The sequence below is a fragment of the Quercus suber genome, unplaced genomic scaffold, assembly GCF_002906115.3.
Source record: "Quercus suber isolate HL8 unplaced genomic scaffold, Cork oak 2.0 scaffold_511, whole genome shotgun sequence".
NCBI lineage: Eukaryota > Viridiplantae > Streptophyta > Magnoliopsida > Fagales > Fagaceae > Quercus > Quercus suber.
Window position 1 is genome coordinate 99392 of NW_027069960.1, and position 21871 is coordinate 121262.

Genomic DNA, 21871 nt, shown 5'->3' on the forward strand with positions numbered 1-21871 from the left:
AGGAACACACTCCCATTAGACAGGTAAAATTCCTAATTAAAAAAAAATCTAAAATTTAGTTAGATCTAAAATAAATGAAAAACAGTTCACCAACAAACAGTTTTTCTTTTTAAAAAAATAAAAAATTACGCACAGTTTTTTTTTTTTTCCCCTTTGTTTTTTTTTTTTTTTTTTTAATCTATCTACTCCTATATTCACAACTGCCTAATACACGTTTTCAAATTACTTGCCACTTGCCTTTCAGTTTTTTCCCCTGTCAGAATCATCTTCAGTTTGGGTCTTTTCACAAAAACTTTTCCTTTTTCTTTATTCATCACTCCCCTATTCTGCAATCTTTATTCCTTCTTCTCCTCATTCGATGGCCACTGAGAGTCTGAACTATGTGCACTATTGGCTGAGGAAATTTGAAGATATGCTTAAATTTTAAGTTATTACCTGGCCTCTATTAGTATTACCACATATTTTGTGATTGTTTTGATCGAACCAAATCAAAACAAAACCCAAGAAATGGAATGAAAGCCCGGTACTAAGTGTAGCAATTAAAAGTTGTTCAAGAATGGATACATCAAAGGCTGAAGTACCAGTATGTAATGCCAATTTCTCTTGAAGGATTGATGACTTTTTTTTTTTTGTCTTTCATTCCACAATTTACTTTTTACTTTTTTTTTTTTTTTTTTTTCGAGCGGATAGATACTGCTATAAAAATCAAACTGTTCATGTTTAGAACATTTGACTAGATTAATCACCGGCAGGCATCAATTGGTTCTTCTTCAATGGGTGAGCATCAATCTTTCTTTCTTCTTCTTTGTTTATTTATTTATATTTTATTTTAATGGGTGAGCATTAAATCAGACACGGAAAGTTGTGCTTTGTTATTAGTAGTTAGTACCACTGCCAATTGAATTTAATTTTAGATTTGGAAGTATGTATTACAAAATGTTTTTTCTTTTTCTTTTTCAGAAACAAAATGAAATAAATGGTGTTGAAACCATCTTCATCTATAGACCTAACAATAATCTATTTTGAAACTAAAGTCTAAGACATTAAACATTTTCACCCTCAAAAAAAAAAAAAAAAAGACATTAAACATTTTCGTATAGATTAAATTTTGATTGTGATTTGATGTAATTTTCATTTATATTATTTATATTTCCAATTATTTTGGGACTTCAATGGCCGAAGGCATATACCCAAATTGTGTTGAATTGATACTTGGCACAAAGTTTGTGTCTTGAGAAAACATTTTAAAATCTTTTATGTTATTACTAATTTACTGTAATCATATAAATTTGTGGTATAAGGATCCTTCACCTAAGGCTATATATGATTTGTAGGAATTGAATTACCTGTGATGGGCGTCCACAAAGGAATTTACCAAGTGTGTAAGTTTTAATGAATTTATTTATTTCAATAAATTCACTAGCCTAATCCTATATCTGATTTATTTTTTCACTTAAGTAATGTTTTATTATATATTTTCTGATTTGGTAATCCTATTGTGGTTCTTTTTCCCCAGTATTATGGTGGTGAGAGAGATTCAATGTAGATGGAGGTGGTAGTGCCAACAAATATATAAAATTTGATGCAGGTTCGGCTATAAAGATTTTGAGGCATGGAATGCTAATGTTTTAATTTAGGTAGAGAGTGTGTTGCTCTAGAAGATAGATATGTCAAGTTTAAAATGAAAAAAAAGGAAGAAAGTTATGATTGGTAGATTATAAAGTGGAACACAAGATATTGTACAAAAGATTTGTATTCATTTATGTGATTATATTGTAGTTGTGGTTTTTTCTCTTTTGTAGTGTTGGCCCTTTTTAGATGGGTAAGCTTTACATAAGAAATATATGCTTTCAATTGGGATTGATGGGTCTTTTGATGGAATAATTTATGAAAATTGTTAGGTTGTTACTTTGACAGGAATGTTTATACATTAAAATGTACAATATCCAATTTCAAATAAGCGAAATGGGATATGATAAGATTTATATACGAAAAAATTATTTAAATCACATAAATCTTATCATATATCTACGTATTTTTGTGATTTGAAAAATGTAGTAACCCTGAATTATGATTAATGGAAGGTGTTGACCTTTAAAAAAAGAGAAATGATATGTCTATAACATTTTCACAACATTTTAAATTATTATCGTTATCGCATCATAAAAAATAAAAAATAAAAACTCTTTTGCAAGATCTCTTTTTTTTCCCCTCTCTTTCACGTTAAGTTGGATTTTTTTTTTTTAAACCTTACTTTTTTTTTTTAATGAGAAAAAACCCTTATCCTTATCCCCCTTTTTTTTTAAAAAAAATCATTATCCTTATCCCATCATCTCATGTAATTTTTATTTTTTGTTTTAATGAGATTATTCAATGTAGTTAAAAGAATATTCAATTATCCACCAACATATCTCACTTATCTAAGTACTAGCCTCTGAGCACGCGCTCACACGCGTGCTCAGAGGCACTTCTATTTTTTGGGTAAGGGTTAATTTAGAGCATGTATTATATTTTGAGATTACTACATTTTCCAATCACAAAAAAAAAACCTAGGGGTGTGATGAAAAATTATTTCACCTGTTAATGCATAATACTCATCACACCCCTAGGTTTTTTTTTTTTTTTTTGGTAATTGGAAAAATGTAGTAATCCCAAATTATAATAAATGCTCTAAATTAACCCTTATTTGTGTTTGCATCTCTGTTCCTTTATCTTTGCCTTTTATTTTCTGCTGTGGATGTGATTATAATTGGCTTAGATTGTGTATCAATTCTGTGTTTAGCTTATGTTCATGTTTCGCACATTAATTGTTTGATAATAAGCTTGAATTGATATTTTGTATTTTGGGGTCTAAACGTTCAAAGGTGCTTTACACGCATTTTGAACTTTCAATTCTTATAATTTTTTTTAACTCTTTAAAAAGTCTTGTAAGAATGTTATTAGGTAGAAAATGTAAATTGTTCATTTAAAAAAATATTTTTATGTTCATTAATTCTTGACTCTTTAGTTTTTGTACACAATAACTTACTTGAATAGATATTTATGATATAATTCCACATTTGATTCCAAATTATATAAAAAAAAAATCATTTAAACTCTAAAATATAAAATCATTCAAACTCTCTCTTCCTCTAATTTTATATATCGTGTTAGATATATGATTATATTTTTTGTGATTTATATATATTGGACTCGTCGTTTTCTACTCTAAATTAACTCATTTAGAACAAAAATTAAAAAACTTCGATTAGATGGAACACTTGCCATAAAATTAAACTCTAATTGATATATAATTTTTACGCTGAACTAACTAATTTGGTTCAAAAATTTAAAATTTTGATTAGATGGGACACATGGCGCAAAATTAGACTTTAAGGCCTCGCTTGGAATGAGGGAATAGAATGGAATAGAAAAGAATGAAAAGAATCATTTTATAATATTCTTCATTTCCCTTGTTTGGGAGTTTAAGTGGGAGGGAATAGAATGGGTAGGAGGGAACACTCATTCCTCTCTATTACCTTAAATCCTCAAATTTTCATTCCATCTAAAATTGGGAGGAATGGCAGGGAATGAATTAGATTTAATGATTTTTTTTTTTACTAAAACACCCAAAATACCCCTATATATTCAACTCTTTATTTTAAAATAGGGGTTTAATAGTAATATTTTCATAAAATGATTCCATTCCATTCCCTCCATACTGCTCCCAAACAAGATTACTTACATTCCATTCATTTTTATTCATTTATTTTAAAACATCCAATCAAGGTTACTTAATTCCATTCCATTTCATTCTTTTCTATTATTTTCCCTTACTTAAATACATTACGTTCCCTTCTCTTCCCTTATGAACTCTCAAGTGGTGCCTAATTGAATTCCAATTTAAAATTTAATTGGATTTTTTCTCAGCTTTACTTATTAATATTAATATATATATATATATATACACACACACATATAGATGACTTATAAACTTGAATTATTTTTAGTTCTACAAAAATGTAAAGTTNTTAAGTAATGTTCTATTATATATTTTCTGATTTGGTAATCCTATTGTGGTTCTTTTTCCCCAATATTATGGTGATGAGGGAGATTCAATGTAGATGGAGCTGGTAGTGCCAACAAATATAAAATTTGATGCAGGTTCGGCTATAAAGATTTTGAGGCATGGAATGCTAATGTTTTAATTTAGGTAGAGAGTGTGTTGCTCTAGAAGACAAGTTTAAAATGGAAAAATAAAAATAAAATAAAATAAAAAATAAAATCAAACACAAAGAACGTTATGATTGGTAGATTATAAAGTAGAACACAAGATATTGTACAAAAGATTTATATTCATTCATGTGATCTGTATATTGTAGTTGTAGTTTTTTCTCTTTTGTAGTGTTAGCCCTTTTTAGGTGGGTAAGCTTTACATAAGCAATATATGCTTTCAATTGGGGTTGATGGGTCTTTTGATGGAATAATTTATGAAAATTTTTAGGTTGTTACTTTGACAAAAATGTTTATACTTTAAAATGTACAATACCCAATTTCAAATAAGCGAAATGGGATATGATAAGATTTATATATGAAAAAATTATTTAAATCACACAAATCGTATCACGTATCTACGTATTTTTGTGATTCGAAAAATGTAGTAACCCTGAATTATGATTAATGGAAGGTGTTGACCTTTAAAAAAAAAATAAATGATATGTCCATAATATTTTTACAACATTTTAAATTATTATTGTTATCGCATTGTAAAAAAAAAAATTTTTAAAAAAAAATCTTTTTTGCAAGATCTCTTCTCCTTTTTTTCTCCTCTCCTTCACGTTAAGTTGGATTTTTTTTTTTTATAACCTTACTTTTTTTTTTTTTAATGAGAAAAAGCCCTTATCCTTATCCTTTTTTTTTTATTATTATTATTTATCCTTATCCCATCATCTCATGTAATTTTTATTTTTTATTTTAATGAGATTATTCAATGTAGTTAAAAGAATATTCAATTATCCACCAATATATCTCACTTATCTAAGTACTAGCCTCTGAGCACGTGCATGCTCAGAGGCTCTTCTATTTTTTGGGTAAGGGTTAATTTAGAACATTTATTATATTTTGAAATTGCTACATTTTTCAATCACAAAAAAAACTTAGATGTGTGATAAAAAATTATTTCACCTGTTAATGCATAATACTCATCACACCTCTAGGTTTTTTTTTTTTTTTTTTTTGTGATTGAAAAATGTAGTAATTTCAAAGTATAATAAATGTTCTAAATTAACCCTTACCCAAAAAATAGAAGAGCCTCTAAGCACGCACGCACGTAAACACGTGCTCAGAGGCAAGTATTTATTTAATGATTTAGATTTAGGTGGGTACCATACATTAAAAAAAAAAAAAAATGGGGAGGGGGGGGTAGGGATACGATAGAATGAGGCGAAAATAGGTAATTAATTTTTTTTTTCTAACTATCTAGTTAGTAGTTCAGTTTCCAAATTATATTATTTACTAGCATCTCGAGTCTAAGAGACTCGATTTTGGCCTATAAATCAAGTCTCAAAGACTCGATTTCCATAGTCTGATATGGCATTTTTCCACATGGAGACCACCTGGAAATCGAGTCTCTGAGACTCGATTTCTAAGCCCATATATACAACAAAAAGAAATCAGAGCAAGAAGAAAAAACAAAAAAGAAATCAGAGCGAGAAGAAAAAAAAGTCCCGAAGAAGAAGAAAGAAGCCGAAAGCCAAAAAAAAAAAAAAAACCCCAGGCCCGCGCTACTGGGCCGCAGCGCAACCAGGGTCGTGCGCAACCCAGGGGTCAAGCGGCTCGGGTCGTAGCACAGCCAGGGTCGCACGCGACCCAGGGCTCGCGCGTGACCCTGGTCGTAGCGCGACCCAAGTCACGCAGGCCACGCGCGACCTTCTGTTTCTGGTTTTTTTTTTTTTTTTTTTTTTTTTTTTTTTTTTTGTGATGATGATGAATACATATATGGGTGTTTGTGCTTGATCTTTTTCTAGATTCTTTCTCTCTCTATGATCTGATTTTTTTTTTTTTTGGTATTTTGGTTTGTACATGAGAGACTTGGAGACTTGAAATTTTTTCAAATTTTTTTGGTTTGTAAATCGAGTCTCTAAGACTCGATTTCCAAGTGGTCTCCATGTGGAAAAAGATGTCATATCAGACAATGGAAATCGAGTCTATGAGACTCGATTTATACACCAAAATCGACCATTTTAGACTCGAGATGCTAGTAAATAATATAGTTTGAAAACTAAAACTACTAACTAGATAGTTAGAAAAAAAATTAGTTAGCTATTTTCGCCATAGAATGACCACATGATGTATTAAACCCCATCTAGGAAGTGTCATATAGTCTAGTTAAAATTTGAAAAAGAGAATCCAATATTTATTTTTTAAAATTTAAAAATGAACTGAACCCATAGCATAGGGGGTTTCAAAAAAAAAAAAACCCATAGCATAGGTATACAAGGATGCCACTTGCCTTACTCACAGTTACCATATATCTTAATCGTCAACCTAACTCAGCCACGTGTACGGCCATTACGAAGCTGCTAGGGACAGTTCCGTCCAAAACTATACCACCCATTCTCTCTCTCTCCTCTTTCCCTTTCTATATAAAAGGCACCACCATCAGGTCGGTTTGTTTTCAATTTCATCATTTGTAAACCAGAAAAAACAGAAACACACAGCAAAAACACACATCGTGTTGTTTTACAAAAAGAGAGAGCTTATATGTTGTCTGTAAACCCAAACCCAGCAGCTCAGGGGTTTCACTTATTCGATCCAATGAATATGGGTTTTAATTCTCTGCCACCGCCAACTACTACTACTACTACTACTGCAACTAGTACCAATAATAATAATAATAATACGGCGTCGTTGTTGGATGATCCGAGTAAGAAGATCCGAAAACCGTATACGATTACCAAGTCTAGAGAAAGCTGGACGGAGCAAGAGCACGATAAGTTTCTCGAAGCTCTCCAATTGTAAGTGTGTGTGTGTGTGTGTGTCAGTGTTACTACTTCTTTTTTTCACTTTTTACTTCAATTTTTATTCAATTAGCTATGCCTTAATTAATCAAATAAGTTTTTGTTTTTGTTTTTGTTTTTTTGGGTCTTTAATGGAAGATTCTAGATCATAATTAATTGAACACATAAATTCAGAATTGAAAACTATTATTTATATTTAATTAATTATTATAGTTTGACAATTCGAGTCCTTTCCGTACCATTTTTGTGGTTCTTATTGGTTGTTGACTCATTCCAGATTTGATCGTGACTGGAAGAAAATTGAAGCATTTGTTGGGTCTAAAACTGTTATCCAGGTAATTTCACTGCTTCAATTTTAGCCCATTTGCATTTTAATCCGATTTTGCTTTGATAGACCGTGTCAGTGTCAGTGTTAGTTTTTAGTTCGGCCACCTTATCTAAACTTTAAACTTCAACAACTAAAATCGCTCATGAGCAAAACTTTTGGGAGTAACATTGTAACAGTGTGTGTAGTTAACTTTCTTTATTATTATCATCAATGAAGTTAATACATCTGGAATAATATGAGGATGAAGGTCTTTAACTAAGCCAATTTGTTGGAGAAATAGTTGTGATTATCGGCATTTATGAGATACTTGTAATTTCTTCTCCATTGTCGTTAAATGAATTACAAAGTAAAGGTAAAGTTAGGTTTAGGTACTCTTTTTTGCATTCTCTAATTAAATTCAATATTGACTTACAATGCAAACAATATTAGGACAATAAATTCAACCATGTGGTAACCACGTGGTTGAATTCAATTGGGAAGCTAAGGTATTATATCTAAGGAACTATATCTGAGTTTTGTCCTCCTAGTAATTGTTGGCATGGCATGGCATGGTCGGTCTTGCATATGTTGTCATGTGCTATATATATATATATATTAATTTGGCTCATTCTAACAGCTTGTGAACTACACATTTCTGAAGATATTTGAGTTCAAAATCTGAGGGTTGCTTGTATTCTTTTGCTTATTATATATATTCTTTTGTCAGATACGTAGCCATGCACAGAAGTACTTTCTGAAGGTTCAGAAAAGTGGAGCGAGTGAACATGTACCACCCCTCGACCAAAGAGAAAAGCAGCTCATCCGTATCCTCAGAAAGCCTGTGGATGTGATTATAATTGGCTTAGATTGTGTATCAATTCTGTGTTTAGCTTATGTTCATGTTTCGCACATTAATTGTTTGATAATAAGCTTGAATTGATATTTTGTATTTTGGGGTCTAAACGTTCAAAGGTGCTTTACACGCATTTTGAACTTTCAATTCTTATAATTTTTTTTAACTCTTTAAAAAGTCTTGTAAGAATGTTATTAGGTAGAAAATGTAAATTGTTCATTTAAAAAAATATTTTTATGTTCATTAATTCTTGACTCTTTAGTTTTTGTACACAATAACTTACTTGAATAGATATTTATGATATAATTCCACATTTGATTCCAAATTATATAAAAAAAATCATTTAAACTCTAAAATATAAAATCATTCAAACTCTCTCTTCCTCTAATTTTATATATCGTGTTAGATATGTGATTATATTTTTTATGATTTATATATATTGGACTCGTCGTTTTCTACTCTAAATTAACTCATTTAGAACAAAAATTAAAAAATTTCGTTTAGATGGAACACTTGCCATAAAATTAAACTCTAATTGATATATAATTTTTACACTGAACTAACTAATTTGGTTCAAAAATTTAAAATTTTGATTAGATGGGACATGACGCAAAATTAGACTTTAAGGCCTCACTTGGAATGAGGGAATGGAATGGAATAGAAAAGAATGAAAAGAATCATTTTATAATATTCTTCCATTCCCTTATTTAGGAGTTTAAGTGGGAGGGAATGGAATGGGTAGGAGAGAACACTCATTCCTCTCTATTCCCTTAAATCCTCAAATTTTCATTCCATCCAAAATTGGGAGGAATGGGAGAGAATGAAATTAGATTTAATGATTTTTTTTACTAAAACTCCCAAAATACCCCTATATATTCAACTCTTTATTTTAAAATAGGGGTTTAATAGTAATATTTTCATAAAATGATTCTATTCCATTCCCTCCATACTGCTCCCAAACAAGATTACTTACATTCCATTCATTTTCATTCCTTTATTTTAAAACATCCAATCAAGGTTATTTAATTCCATTCCATTTCATTCTTTTCTATTATTTTTCCTTACTTAAATACATTCTGTTCCCTTCTCTTCCCTTATGAACTCTCAAGTGGTGCTTAATTGAATTCCAATTTAAAATCTAATTGGATTTTCTCTCAGCTTTACTTATTAATATTAATATTTACACACACACACACACACACACACACACACACACACATATAGATGACTTATAAACTTGAATTATTTTTAGTTCTACAAAAAAAAAAAAAAAGGCTCATAAATAGAAAATCATTCAAAAATTATGTTTTTTTATGGTTTACTTATATTGGACTTCTCATTTTTTTTTTTTTTTTACACTAAATTAAATCATTTGGTACAAAAATTTAAAAACTTAAATTAGATGGGACACATGTCGCAAAAATAAACTCTAATTGAAATCCTTTTTATATTGAATAAACTCACTCGGCACAAAATTTAAAAACATAGATTAGATGAGACACGTGGCGCAAAATTTGATTCTAATTGAATTCTAATTTGAAATCTAATTGGATTTTCTCTTAATTTTACATATTATTATATATATAGATATATAGATAAGGATTAGATGAATCAGATGAAGAATTTGAATTGTAATTAAATTAAGATATTTATCACCTTAGAGATTATAGGAAAGAAAAATTATATATTTTTTTAAAAGTCTAAAAATCTAATTTTTTTTTTTTTTTTGCAATATGGTGCAGCCACTTGGCGCAACCACACTAGTATAGTAAGTAAATAAGAATTAGATGGATAGATAAAGAATTTGAATTGTAATTAAATTAAAATATTATCTACTTAGAAATTATAGGAGAAGAAAAATTATATATATTTTTTTATTTGTATTATATATGTTTTCTTTTATGTGTAGTATGGTAATAAATAAGGATTAGATAGACAGATAAAGAATTTGAATTGTAATTAAATTAAATATTTATCAATTTAGAAATTATAGGAAAAAAATTATATATTTTTTAAAATCTAAAAATCTAAAAACATTTCTACAATATGGTGTAGCCACTTGGCGCAACCACGATTCTAAACTCAATTTTATTATATAGTATATGATGTGTGAGTGAAATCTCAAATTGAATAATGTGAGAAGAATGAGTGGTTAATATAATATAGTTGACCTTATACTCATTGACCTTAGGCCTTTTGGGCTAAGTGTGTTTTTGTATATTACATTAACTACTTAAGAGGTCTTCTCAATGTATTTATCTCCCAACAAGTGGTATCATACCTCATGGTGGTGTGCAAAATAGCCCAGCAAAGGAGTATTGTTAATGGTGCTAGGCAATGAGGCAATGATAAAGTGTGAGGTTCCCATGGATAAAAGACGTGCATGGTTGACATGTGGAAGCCCATAAATGATGCACTAGTGAAGCAAAAAGCTCATAAGGCTAGGGATAGCGAGTATGACTTATTCATGACCCACAGAGAGGTCTTGAAGTCCCCAAAGAAACAAAGATTTGCACATGATGGGAGAAGGAAAATGCATAGGATATTGTCACCTATGTCCAAACATTTTGACTCTTTGAGTGTGTAATGAAGAAAAAAGCTAATATTATTATAAATTTTATTACATATACCTTACAAATTGATAACGATGAATGTAATTGATGGACTTCAACCACTTAATAAATAAATCTTTGGCTAAGAGTCTTGTAACTTAATTAGTTGGAAAATTTGGTGTTTCCAATGAAGATATTCATGGTTCAGATTCATCCTCCCTTAATTATCATTGTTGACATATTAATTTTTAAAATTGTTGTAATAAATTTTTTAGTATTTTCAACATAACTCAATTTTCAATTATATTCATTATCTCAATATCTCATATTTTTGGAATAAAGCATGGGAGTCAATACTGTATTGGAGATTGTTTTGGCATGATTATATATATATATATATATATAAGGTTTGAATTGTTTTTTGGTAATTGGTGACACATTAGTTTTTTAAATATTTGTAATAAAATTTGTAGTATCTCTAACATAACTCAATTTTCAAATTTATCCATTATCTCATATTTTTTGGACAAAGCACAGAGTCAATAATTTACCAAAGATTGTTTTGGAGTGGTTAGGGGAATGAAAATTTTTTGTACCACTCTATATCAGTGTATTGTTCAGGATAATTGTTATGTATTGAAACTATTTTCAAAGTAGATCCTATTTACTGGCTAATCCCAGTGAGTTTTTGTCTCTTAAGAGTTTCTCTTCGTAATCACATCTTGTCTTTGTGTGTGCGCATTGTAATTTACTGTCTTATTCATTGTGATTGCAATTTTAATTGAATTAATCAATCACTTGGTGAAGTTTACTTGGATTAAAATCACTACTAAGCTGTTCTCGTGGTGTGTGTGTGTGTATATATATAATTTTCTTGTATAAAAGAAAATTTTATATAATTATAAAAAGTAATGTATAACATCCTTAAATTTTATTAATCATAAGTAATATCCTTTCAATTTGTTCATCACGTCATGTATGTATTATATCCTTTTAATTTGTTCATGTGATAAAATGTTAAAATGTAAAAAATATAATTTACTTAGTTTAATAGATTTTAAAGACATTTTAATTATTTTAAAGGTTTTTAAGTTTAGTTAATTACATGGATTAGTTAAAGACGTGTCAAGTTTAATTGGTTTAATTAGTATACATGACAAGTTGATGTGTCACTTAACAAACACATCAACAAGAAATTGACAGAGGGGATGCTGATCCAAATGGCATATAACATTAAGGAACAAAATCCAAATCATAATATTTTGGGGTGTAAAATTCAAATCAATTTTTTTTTAGATATATAGATGGTGGGGGAGGCATGGGATTTGAACCTCAAACATGGGACATCACAAAGGATGTCATTATAATTTGACTATTACTTGAATATGAAATTCAATTATATCTATACAAAAACAAATAAATAATTTTACTCAAATTATCTCAATTTTCATTTTTGGACAAAACCCAAATTATATTATTTCAGGGTGTTGTTAGGTTCTAAGACTTTAGGAACTAAATGTATTAGAACTTTAAATTGTAATGTGTTGGCAACCATGATCAAAACTTAGAGTTTAGATTTAGGCTACTCAAAGTGTGTTTATTTGTAAAGTTGGAATCAAGTAATTGCAGGATTTATTTGTCTAAATCTGCAAGGCTCGATAGATCAAAAATTAGGCTTGATCAATCGAACCTCGTGCATATTACTTTTTCTGCAGAATTTTCCAACTAAGCCCAAGCCCAAACCCATGTGCCATGTAGGGTTTTATGGTTTACTCAAAGTATAAAAGGAAAAACCCTAATTATGTTTTAGAAGTCTTTGATGTGCCGTGTGTTGAATCTCTTGTGAGATCTAGGGGTGTTTACCTTCATACACATTTAGGGTTATCAAGATCAAGATTCTTATCAAGAGCTTGGTGATCGTTTCAGTTGCTGCTTAAAGAACTTAAAGAATATCACAAGTAAGAGAACTTGTGGTTGTAGTGGATCAAAAAAAGAAGTAGTCTGTAAACTCAGAACTGTCACGTGATCGTGGTAGTAAGTTTTCTACACAAGGTAGCAATAGAATGTTAGTTATATAAGTTCTATTGTACAAACTTTAATTCTTTCATAATGGATATGTTTTACCTTGAAGATAGCTAGGTTAAATTCTCCCTAGGTTTTTTACCGGTTTGGTTTTCCTAGGTTATCATATTGTTGTGTTATTTACTTTTCCGCATTATTTACATGATATGATTTGAATGTTGTAGGGTCAGTTTTTGTAGCCCAAGCCCAAAGGATATGGGTTAAAGGCCCAACGAACCCAGAACAATGAATTTGTAGAGAGTGGGCAAAAGAGCTGGGCTGGTTATGAAGCACAAAATAGTTGGCTAGGTTACGTGCAGTGATGATAACATGAACTAATGCTCAGATAACTCAATGAATGAATGTCCGAAGAGGTGTTTTATTGAGTGAACGGTAATTACAACATTTAGAGCTACAGTAGAGCTTTTCTCCCTCTTTCTCTCTCTTTTTCCGGTCCCCCATTATCAGGGACCCTTCTTCTTTATATAGCATCCCTTCCTATCATCTCCATCGTCCACCTGTTCTTCATCCGCGCATCTACTCAAGTGCATGTCACGTCATGTGTCTACTTTAGTTCTTTGTGAGTGGCGGTAGATTATTCGAATTACCTCAATTGTTTTTTTTTTTTCTTCATTGAATAAGGGCTTGAGACCAAATCCAACCTACCTACCAAAAAAAAAAAAAAACTATTAATTGATTCCTTAACCTGATGGTAAAGATTAATAATCATGGAGTGCATATCATATATTCAAATTTTATCATATTCTTAAAATAAATAATTTTGCTATAAAGGTTTTATTTTATTTTATTTTTATTTTTATTTTTTAGAATCAATTTTTTGCTATAAAGGTAACATTTACTTATCATCCTAGTTATAAGGTGTTAGGGTCATATTTTTTGTAATTGGCTAATCCTTTGACAAAATGTATTTTACTTGTAATTGGGTAGATCTAAGATGAGTTTAGTACTTCAAGAAACATGTTGTTTGAGTCAAGTATTAAAGACATGAAGATTGATCCAAGAAACAAGTGAAGAAAAGTTAATCTCGACAGATAACTCGATAGATGCTTGCTATCGAGACTTAATGTGAGGCTCGATAGATAGCTCGATAGCAGCTCGATCTATCGAGACTTATGATTTTCAGTTTTCCAAATCTAAAATTCGGCCCAAGCTTATGTGTTTGTTTAGGGTTTCTTATCTCACAATTCTAGATATATATAATGCTTATTTTAAAAGCCTTCATATACGGATATAGAAACCAAGAGACTTATTTTCTCTGTGAGACGCTACTGTGTTTGTACGCCATAGAGTTTTATAACCAAGTACTTCTTAATCTTCATTATTGATGAAGTGAAGAACTTTACAGCCAACAATAACCATTCATGTTGCTAGAGTTAGTCACGTATTGGGATTCGTATAAAGGGTTAGTCACAGATTGGAGATTTGTGCATCAAGGGAAAGAAGGCTACTACAAGGTTAAGTCCAATTGGGTATTGGAGCGAAGGTTCAACTATAGGTTGATATTTCAAGATAGATCTGGGTAGTTGCTAAGATTCATTATACTTATAACCGCTTAATTGTTGATTAGTGAATTTTTGAGAGTGGTGACCTTAAAATCACTCGGTGAGGTTTTCGTCTTGCGAGGTTTTCCTCATTTGTTAACAAATCATTTTGTCAAATTTATTTTTCATTGCGTTTAGTATTTTTGGTGATTTGTTGGTGCCTTCACGATTTGCATGCAATTGAACATTATTAATCAATTTGTGGTGATATTTTTATCCGAATTGCATTCAGTTTTGGTAAAAAAAAAAAAAATTAATCCACTTAAATAAATTCAACCAGAAGAAAATAATAATAGCAAAGGAAGAAAATGGCTTTCGTACTATTTTTGCTGAGTCATCCAATTTTTATTCACTGATTGCTTTAGCATGAATTACAAAGATTAAATTTCCAATGACTATTCATGGGAAATATAATAAATATTTTTAAAATTAAAAATTTGAAACTTTTTTTTTTCTAATTTAATGATTGGTAAAGAAAGATTTAAACATTTAATGTCTCTATCGAAAATACTAAAAAGTGTTAGTTGAGCCACAAATCTCTTAGCTAATAATGCTTTCTTGATTCTACCAATAATGCAAACGTATAGTGCAAATTAACTTAGTGCGAAGAAATCATGGCAGAGGTGCAATGTCATCTGGCCAAACCCTCAAAATATTTACTCACTCTTAAACTCCCACCTCCTGGCCTAAACTGTTTTTTTTTTTCCCCCAAATTTTTGTTCATGTAAACAAGTTTTTGAAGTCATTAGCTAAAAAGATGGGTTTCAAATCAACGGATTAAAAATGTGTACAGTTCCACAGCCAAATGTCCAAAACACATGCACTTCTATAACATTTTTGCATTTCTTTCTTTTTGAAATGAAATGCGCATTTAAGGTGTATGGTTCAGCTCCACAGGGTTCTTAACTTTCTTATGACTTTGTTGTTAATAATAAGAATAAATTATAAATTATACCCTATAATTTTGCCTAAAATTTAATCAAGTATTGTAATTTCAATTTTGTTCAATTTCATTCTCCGAATTTTATCTTTTATCTTTGAATTTTTTAAAATTAAATAAAGCTTTTTCTTATTATCAAAAGATAGAAAACCTTGGAACCTGAACCATTCATCAATAATAATATGAATAACGAAGGATCAAGCAAACACAAATTAAATCAAAGACCACAACAAATATTATTGACGAACTATAGAAAAAAAAAAGGACCAAATTAAAACATAATTCCACTGTAAAATATTACAATAACTATATTTTTACAATCGTATGCAACTAGTGGTAGAATCTTCAACGAATTTTGTTGCCATATATAATCAATTGTAGATGGCAATCTCAAATTCGACAACCAAACAAGTTCATAACCCTTACAAGTGACATCAAACCATGGGAGTCAATACCGTACCGGAGGCTGTACCAGTTTGGCTAGCGGTATAATATATTTCAGATATCGGTCAATATCGGTGTACCGTTTCAGGTTTACCGCTATTTTTTATATTTATAAATATATATATAAATATGTGTGTGTGTGTGTATTATAATAAATATAAAAGTTTACCATAAAACATTTCCTTAATTCATAACTAATTATTCATAGTTTTAAACTTTAGTATCAATTAAAAGGAAAAAAAAAAAAAAAAACACACACACACACACACACACACAATATAAAAAATAGAAAGCTTAAAAGTTACCATAGCATACTAAGAAAAAAAAAATACTAATCAGTTAATGCAAATAAGTTACCATTCTGCCCTAACAAAAATTCAAAAATTACAAAACTTAAAAAAAAAAAAAAAAACTTTTTCTATATCGGCGGGTACGCCCGGTACCAGCCGGTATTGTTCGAAATTGGCCGGTATGACCGGTATTTAAACCGGTACGAAATGTTGATGTTTCGATACTGGTATACATACCGGTCGGTACGCCCGGTACCGGTACGGTATTGACTACCTTGCATCAAACCTAATCCTATCTGTAATTGAGGGACAAGAAAATGTGGAATCTAGAGCTTCTCTCTACATGCAACTGAAATTTGCCCTTCCCCCTAAATTTTTGAATCTGTTTGCCTTTCCTTTGCCCTCAATTTGGTCTTAGTTTCCTCTTGCTTTCACTTGTAAGTCTTGCCATCAAAATTTTAGTCTGGGTGGCGAGAGCCAATTTTGCACACTTTCATTTATTGATGAGCTACATGAATTTGAGTTTTTGTGGGTCTTTCGCTACATTTTTAGCATCAGACTAATTTAGCAACTCTGATGCGAATGCTCTAATGGCCTGTGATAAGGCTAGTTGAATTTATTTCTGTTGGAAATTGTCACCTTGGCTATACAAAGGATACCATAAATGTTCTATCCTTGCCTCGGCTGGCACTTATAAATGTTCCTTCTTTGATGATGTCTCTTGCATACAAGAATGTATGAATTTTCAATTTTATCCACTATCTCATATTTATGGGGATAAAAGTATTATTTGACCCATAGTCATGAGAAGGTATCTCAAGTATCCTGTCTCTCATTGTGGCAGGGTCCTATAAATAAATACAAAACAAGAACTGAAAATGCGGAAAAAAAAAAAACCCTAAACATGAACCAAAAAATCCCATTTGTTTCCATGTACAGGGAGGTTCTTGAACTTGGTTACAGTGGGGATTTTCATGACAGAGGCTTAGAGTCCAGATATTTTAGTTATTTTTGTGTTAGAGCCTAAGCCACAAAGTAGAGTGGTGTGCAATTCATTAAATTTTTTTTAAAAAGAAGATATATGTTAAATGATAGAGAATTTTGAAAAAATTTTAACAAGCTTTCACTAAAAAAATTTTACCGGGTTAATTATGAGATTTAAAAAAAAAAAAATTCGGACTCTTTGCAATTTAAAAATATAAAAAAAGGGGAAATATTCTTTTCTAAGATGGGTCCCAAAACAAAATAAACGACCACTTCTCTCTTTCTCTCTCTTAAATGGAGTAATTTGTAACTTCCTAGTTTGCACATTGTGGGTTTTGTTTAGTTCCAAAGCTTCAATTTTTTATTTATTATAATTGCATTTCTCAATTTTCATCATGTTTCTAATGTAGTTCTTCATCCATTCGTCCAGTATATACTCTATGTTAGAAATACTGAAACGTAGTATTATATTTCATAATAAAGGAATATACATGCGATGCTTTTATATAAGAGACATATGTGTGTGGTACAAGTAAAGTGTAGTACAAGTACAAGTGTGCTATACAAGTAAAGTAGCTGGGCCTAAAGCCCATAACATAATATACATTAACAGCCCCCTTCAAACTCAAGGTGGATGTGAGACCAGCTTGAGGTTGTCAACCAAATCACGAGTGCGTCCTTTAGGAAGTGCCTTGGTGAAGATATCTGCAAGTTAATCTTTGGAGGAGACAGAGAAAAGCTTGAGAGCACCATGAACAAGATGAGAACGGATAAAATGACAATCAATCTTGATGTGTTTAGTCCGTTCATGGAAGACATCATTGTAAGCAATATGAATGACACTTTGATTATCACAATAAAGGGGAGTAGCAGAGGATGTGGACACACCCAAATCCTTAAGAAGCCATCGTAGTCAAAGGAGCTCAGAGGTGGTGTCAGCAAGAGCATGATATTCTGCTTCAGTATTGGAGCGGGCCACGAAAGTTTGTTTCTTACTTCGTCAAGAAATCAAAGAAGAACTAAGGAGAAAGCAATAACCTGTAGTGGACCTGCAATCAGTGGGATCTCCTGCCCAACAGCATCAGAGAATGCACGAAGTACAAAAGGAGACTGAGCTGAGTAGAAAAGGCCGTGGAAGAGAGAGCCCTTCAGGTATCGTAGAATGTGCAGAACAGCAGCATAGTGAGTCGATCGTGGAGCAGGCAGATATTGGCTCACCTGATGAACAGCATAAGAAATGTCTGGACGAGTAACTGTGAGATAAACTAGGCTGCCAACCAATCGTCTGTAAAGAAAGGGATTAGACAATGGTTTCCCCCCCGAGGGTGTCAGATGCGCATTAAGTTCAACTGGAGTGTCAACAGTCTTACTATCAGTGAGTCCAGCTCGAGATAAAAGGTCAGATGCATATTTGGCTTGAGTAATATAAAGACCATCTGTGGAACGAGTGATCTCAAGACCCAAGAAATAGCTGAGATGTCCAAGGTCTTTCATCTTAAACTGCTGATTAAGAAAATCCTTGAGTTCTTGAATGCCACTGAGGTCATCACTAGTTATGATCATATCATCCACATATAGGAGAAGCAAAATGGTGCCTTTATCATTGCGACGAAGAAATAAGGTAGAATCATAAGGACTGGCAATGTAACCCAAGCGAAAGATGGTGGAGCTGAACTTGGCAAACCAAGCTCGTGGAGCTTGTTTAAGGCCATAAAGTGCACGTTGAAGACGACAAACCTTGTTTGGTTCAACAGAAAGACTAGGAGGAGGTTGCATATAGACTTCTTCATACAGATTCCCATTAAGAAAGGCATTTTTAACATCCATCTGAAAAAGGTCCCATTTACTAGCAGCGGCAACAGCTAAAAGGGTACGAACAGAGGAGATACGGGCAACTGGAGCAAAAGTCTCTTCATAATCAATCCCATACTCCTGTGCAAAACCTTTTGCAACAAGACGAGCCTTGTAGCGCTCGATGGACCCATCAGAGCGAGTCTTAATCTTATAGATCCATTTACAACCAACCACAGACTGACTAGGAGGGAGAGTAACCAGATCCCAAGTATGGTTTTTGGTTAATGCATCAATTTTCTCTTTCATTGCAATCTGCCATAAAGGGTCGGTAGAGGCCTCACGATAGGTTTGAGGCTTATGGAGTGTAGTAAGGGCAGTGTAACAATGATAGTCAAGCAAATGTGTAGGAATGGATCTTACCCGGGTTAAGTGGCGAAGTGGTATGTCTTGTGGAGGATCTTCAGGTGGAGTAGGAGCAGGGGACTTAGGCTCAAGGTGGGGTAGCTCGTCATCAACCTGTTCATTTACAACCTGTCTAGGATAATCATCAAAAATATTTGGAGATTGAATAGAGAAGTCCAAAGGAGGATTAAGAGTATCTATAGAAGGAACAGAAGACTCATCTGGAAATATTTCTAAAACAGAAGACTTAGTTAGGGAAGAACGAAAGTGAGAGAGTTCAACAAACAAACAGTGTTCCCAAAAGACAACATTACGGAAAACACGAAGACGATGTGAGACAGGATCATAGCACCGATACCCTTTTTGAGTTTCACCATCACCAAGGAAACAACAAAGTCTAGATCGAGGCTTAAGTTTGTTGTGCTCATAGGCTGAAGAAGAACGAAACAAGCAGATCCGAAGGAGCGAAGGTAATGATAGTCAGGGGGTGACCCAAAAAACGCTCATACGGAGTCTGATTATGGATGACTGTGCTTGGAATGCGATTAATGGCATAAATAGCATGAAGAGCAGCTTCACCCCAAAATGGGGTAGGAACTTTGGCCGAAAGAAGAAGAGCACGGACAGTGTCAAGAATATGACAAAATTTTCTTTCGGCTCGACCATTTTGTTGAGAGGTGCCTAGACAGGTTAGATGATGTATAGTGCCATAAGAATGTAATAGAGCTTGAAAAGCATATTGAGTATATTCAAGAGCATTATCAGAACGAAAATTTTTAATATGTTTGGAGAATTGTGTTTCAACCATTTTTGCAAAGTTACTGTATATTGGTAAGATTTCAGAACGAGATTTCATAGGAAAGATCCAACTATAACGAGAATAATCATCAATAAAAATAACAAAATAACGAGATCCACCAATACTAGTAATAGGAAAAGGTCTCCAAACATCAGAATGAATTAACTCAAAAATACTATTAGAGATAGATTCACTATTATTGAAAGGTAAAGCTGGCTGTTTTCCTAACTGGCATGAAGTACAATCAAAATTGTCTTTAGACACAAAACCCAACAGACCTTTAGAAGCTAATTGTTGTACCCAAGTAGATGAGGCATGACCAAAACGAGAATGCCAAAGTGCGAGAGAAGGTAAGGAAGAAATTGCAGTAGCTGCAGCAGCAACAGAGACAGGAGCAACAGGTGGAAGATGAAGATTGTCTACGGGAAACATACGCCCAACCCTAGGACCGGTCCCAAGCTCTTTCCCCGTCCTCAGATCTTGCACAATACACCCAGAATAGTAAAAAATAAGGCGATATCCTAGTTCAGTTAATTGTCCCACAGAGCACAAATTATAGGATAGGTCAGGTACATGGAAGACCCTAGGAACAGAGAGGTTAGAGGTTGAAACAAAACCTAAACTATTCCCATGCATGGTGGAACCATCAGCTATATGAATATTAAGAGGATGTGGTGTAGGGTCAAGTTTAGAGAATAAGGATGAGTGAGGTGTCATGTGATTGCAACAAGCAGAATCAAAAAGCCAAGTTTGAGACTTACCAGGCAGAACTGAGAGAGCAGTAGAAAGAGATGCATTACCAGCCATACAAACAGCCTGAGCTATGATCTCCTGTAGTTCAGTGGGGGAGAGGTTGATAGTGGATCCAGAAGACTGGGACTCAGCTGAAATGGAAGGCATCGGCAGAGTAGGCTCAGTATTAGCAACAGCTGCAGTAGATTTGTTGCGACGGTAACAAGTCTCAATGGTATGGTCAGGACGCTTGCAATAATTGCAGAACTTCTTATTGGTCTGCTTGCGACGATTGCTAGAGCCAGAGAAATCACCTGATTGCTAAGGTTGCTCAATGGCAGGAGCAGAAGGAGTAATAGCCAAAACATTGAACTTATTCTGGGTTTGAAGGGTTGCAAGCCGAGCTTCTTCTCTAACCAACTCGTTTACAGCAGTATCAAGGGAGGGAGGAGGACTGTGATTAAGAAGCTGACCTCGGATGGGCTCAAAGTCCTTATGAAGTGACATAAGGAATTCATAGAGACGAAATTCATCTCTAAGTGTAGCATATTGCTAAGCATCTTTTGAGCATGTCAAAATTGGATCAGAAAGGTCAATTTGGTCCCAAATGAAGCGAAGCTGATCATAGTAGTCATTGATGGATTGCCCTGGTTCTTGTCGAAGTTGATGCAATTCAACTACCAACTGATATTTCATGGATCCGTGAGTAGTGGAATACCTTTTGGCCAACATATCCCATACTGATTTTGCATCATCAAAGCTGCCCAACAGATTGGAGATGGAGGGAATGGAAGTGTTCCGAATCCATGTGAGGATCATGTGGTTGTGACTATCCCATTCAATCAAGGAAGTCAGCATCTTCTTCACTTGCTCCCTTGATAGGAATGGTAATTGCACCAGCACAGTAATGCCAGAGCATGCGACCCTTAAGAAAACTGCATATAGCTTGAGACCAAGATAAGTAATTTTTGTTCCCCTCCAATACAGTATTGATGGGGCAAGGAAGAAAAACATCATTTTTATCCATTTAGAAACATAATATGTAAAAAAAGACTGCAAAAATGAAATCTACACGAAAAACTGGGTAAGGAGAACCTAGACTGAAAAAGTTAACCCTGAAAAGTCAACGGTCAACAATCAGCGTAGATGACGT

At 32.6% G+C, this 21871-nt stretch overlaps 1 protein-coding gene and 1 long non-coding RNA gene across 3 annotated transcripts; both read left to right on the forward strand.

Moving 5' to 3' along the window:
• The first annotated feature begins 257 nt into the window (after positions 1–257).
• On the forward strand, positions 258–1853 carry LOC136063326 (uncharacterized). 2 transcript variants are annotated; one of them, XR_010625015.1, is made up of 4 exons: positions 258–587; positions 691–777; positions 1335–1382; positions 1517–1853. It is a non-coding gene; the product is annotated as an uncharacterized LOC136063326 (long non-coding RNA). The 2 variants fall into 2 exon arrangements; XR_010625016.1 differs by having other exon boundaries at positions 258–583.
• Positions 1854–6643: 4790 nt separating this feature from the next.
• On the forward strand, positions 6644–12647 carry LOC136063320 (protein REVEILLE 3-like). The gene is made up of 4 exons (XM_065763515.1): positions 6644–6995; positions 7276–7333; positions 8033–8176; positions 12564–12647. The coding sequence occupies exons 1-4, from the start codon at positions 6742–6744 to the stop codon at positions 12645–12647; spliced, it is 540 nt and encodes a 179-aa protein (XP_065619587.1). The 5' UTR covers positions 6644–6741.
• Positions 12648–21871: the final 9224 nt, after the last annotated feature.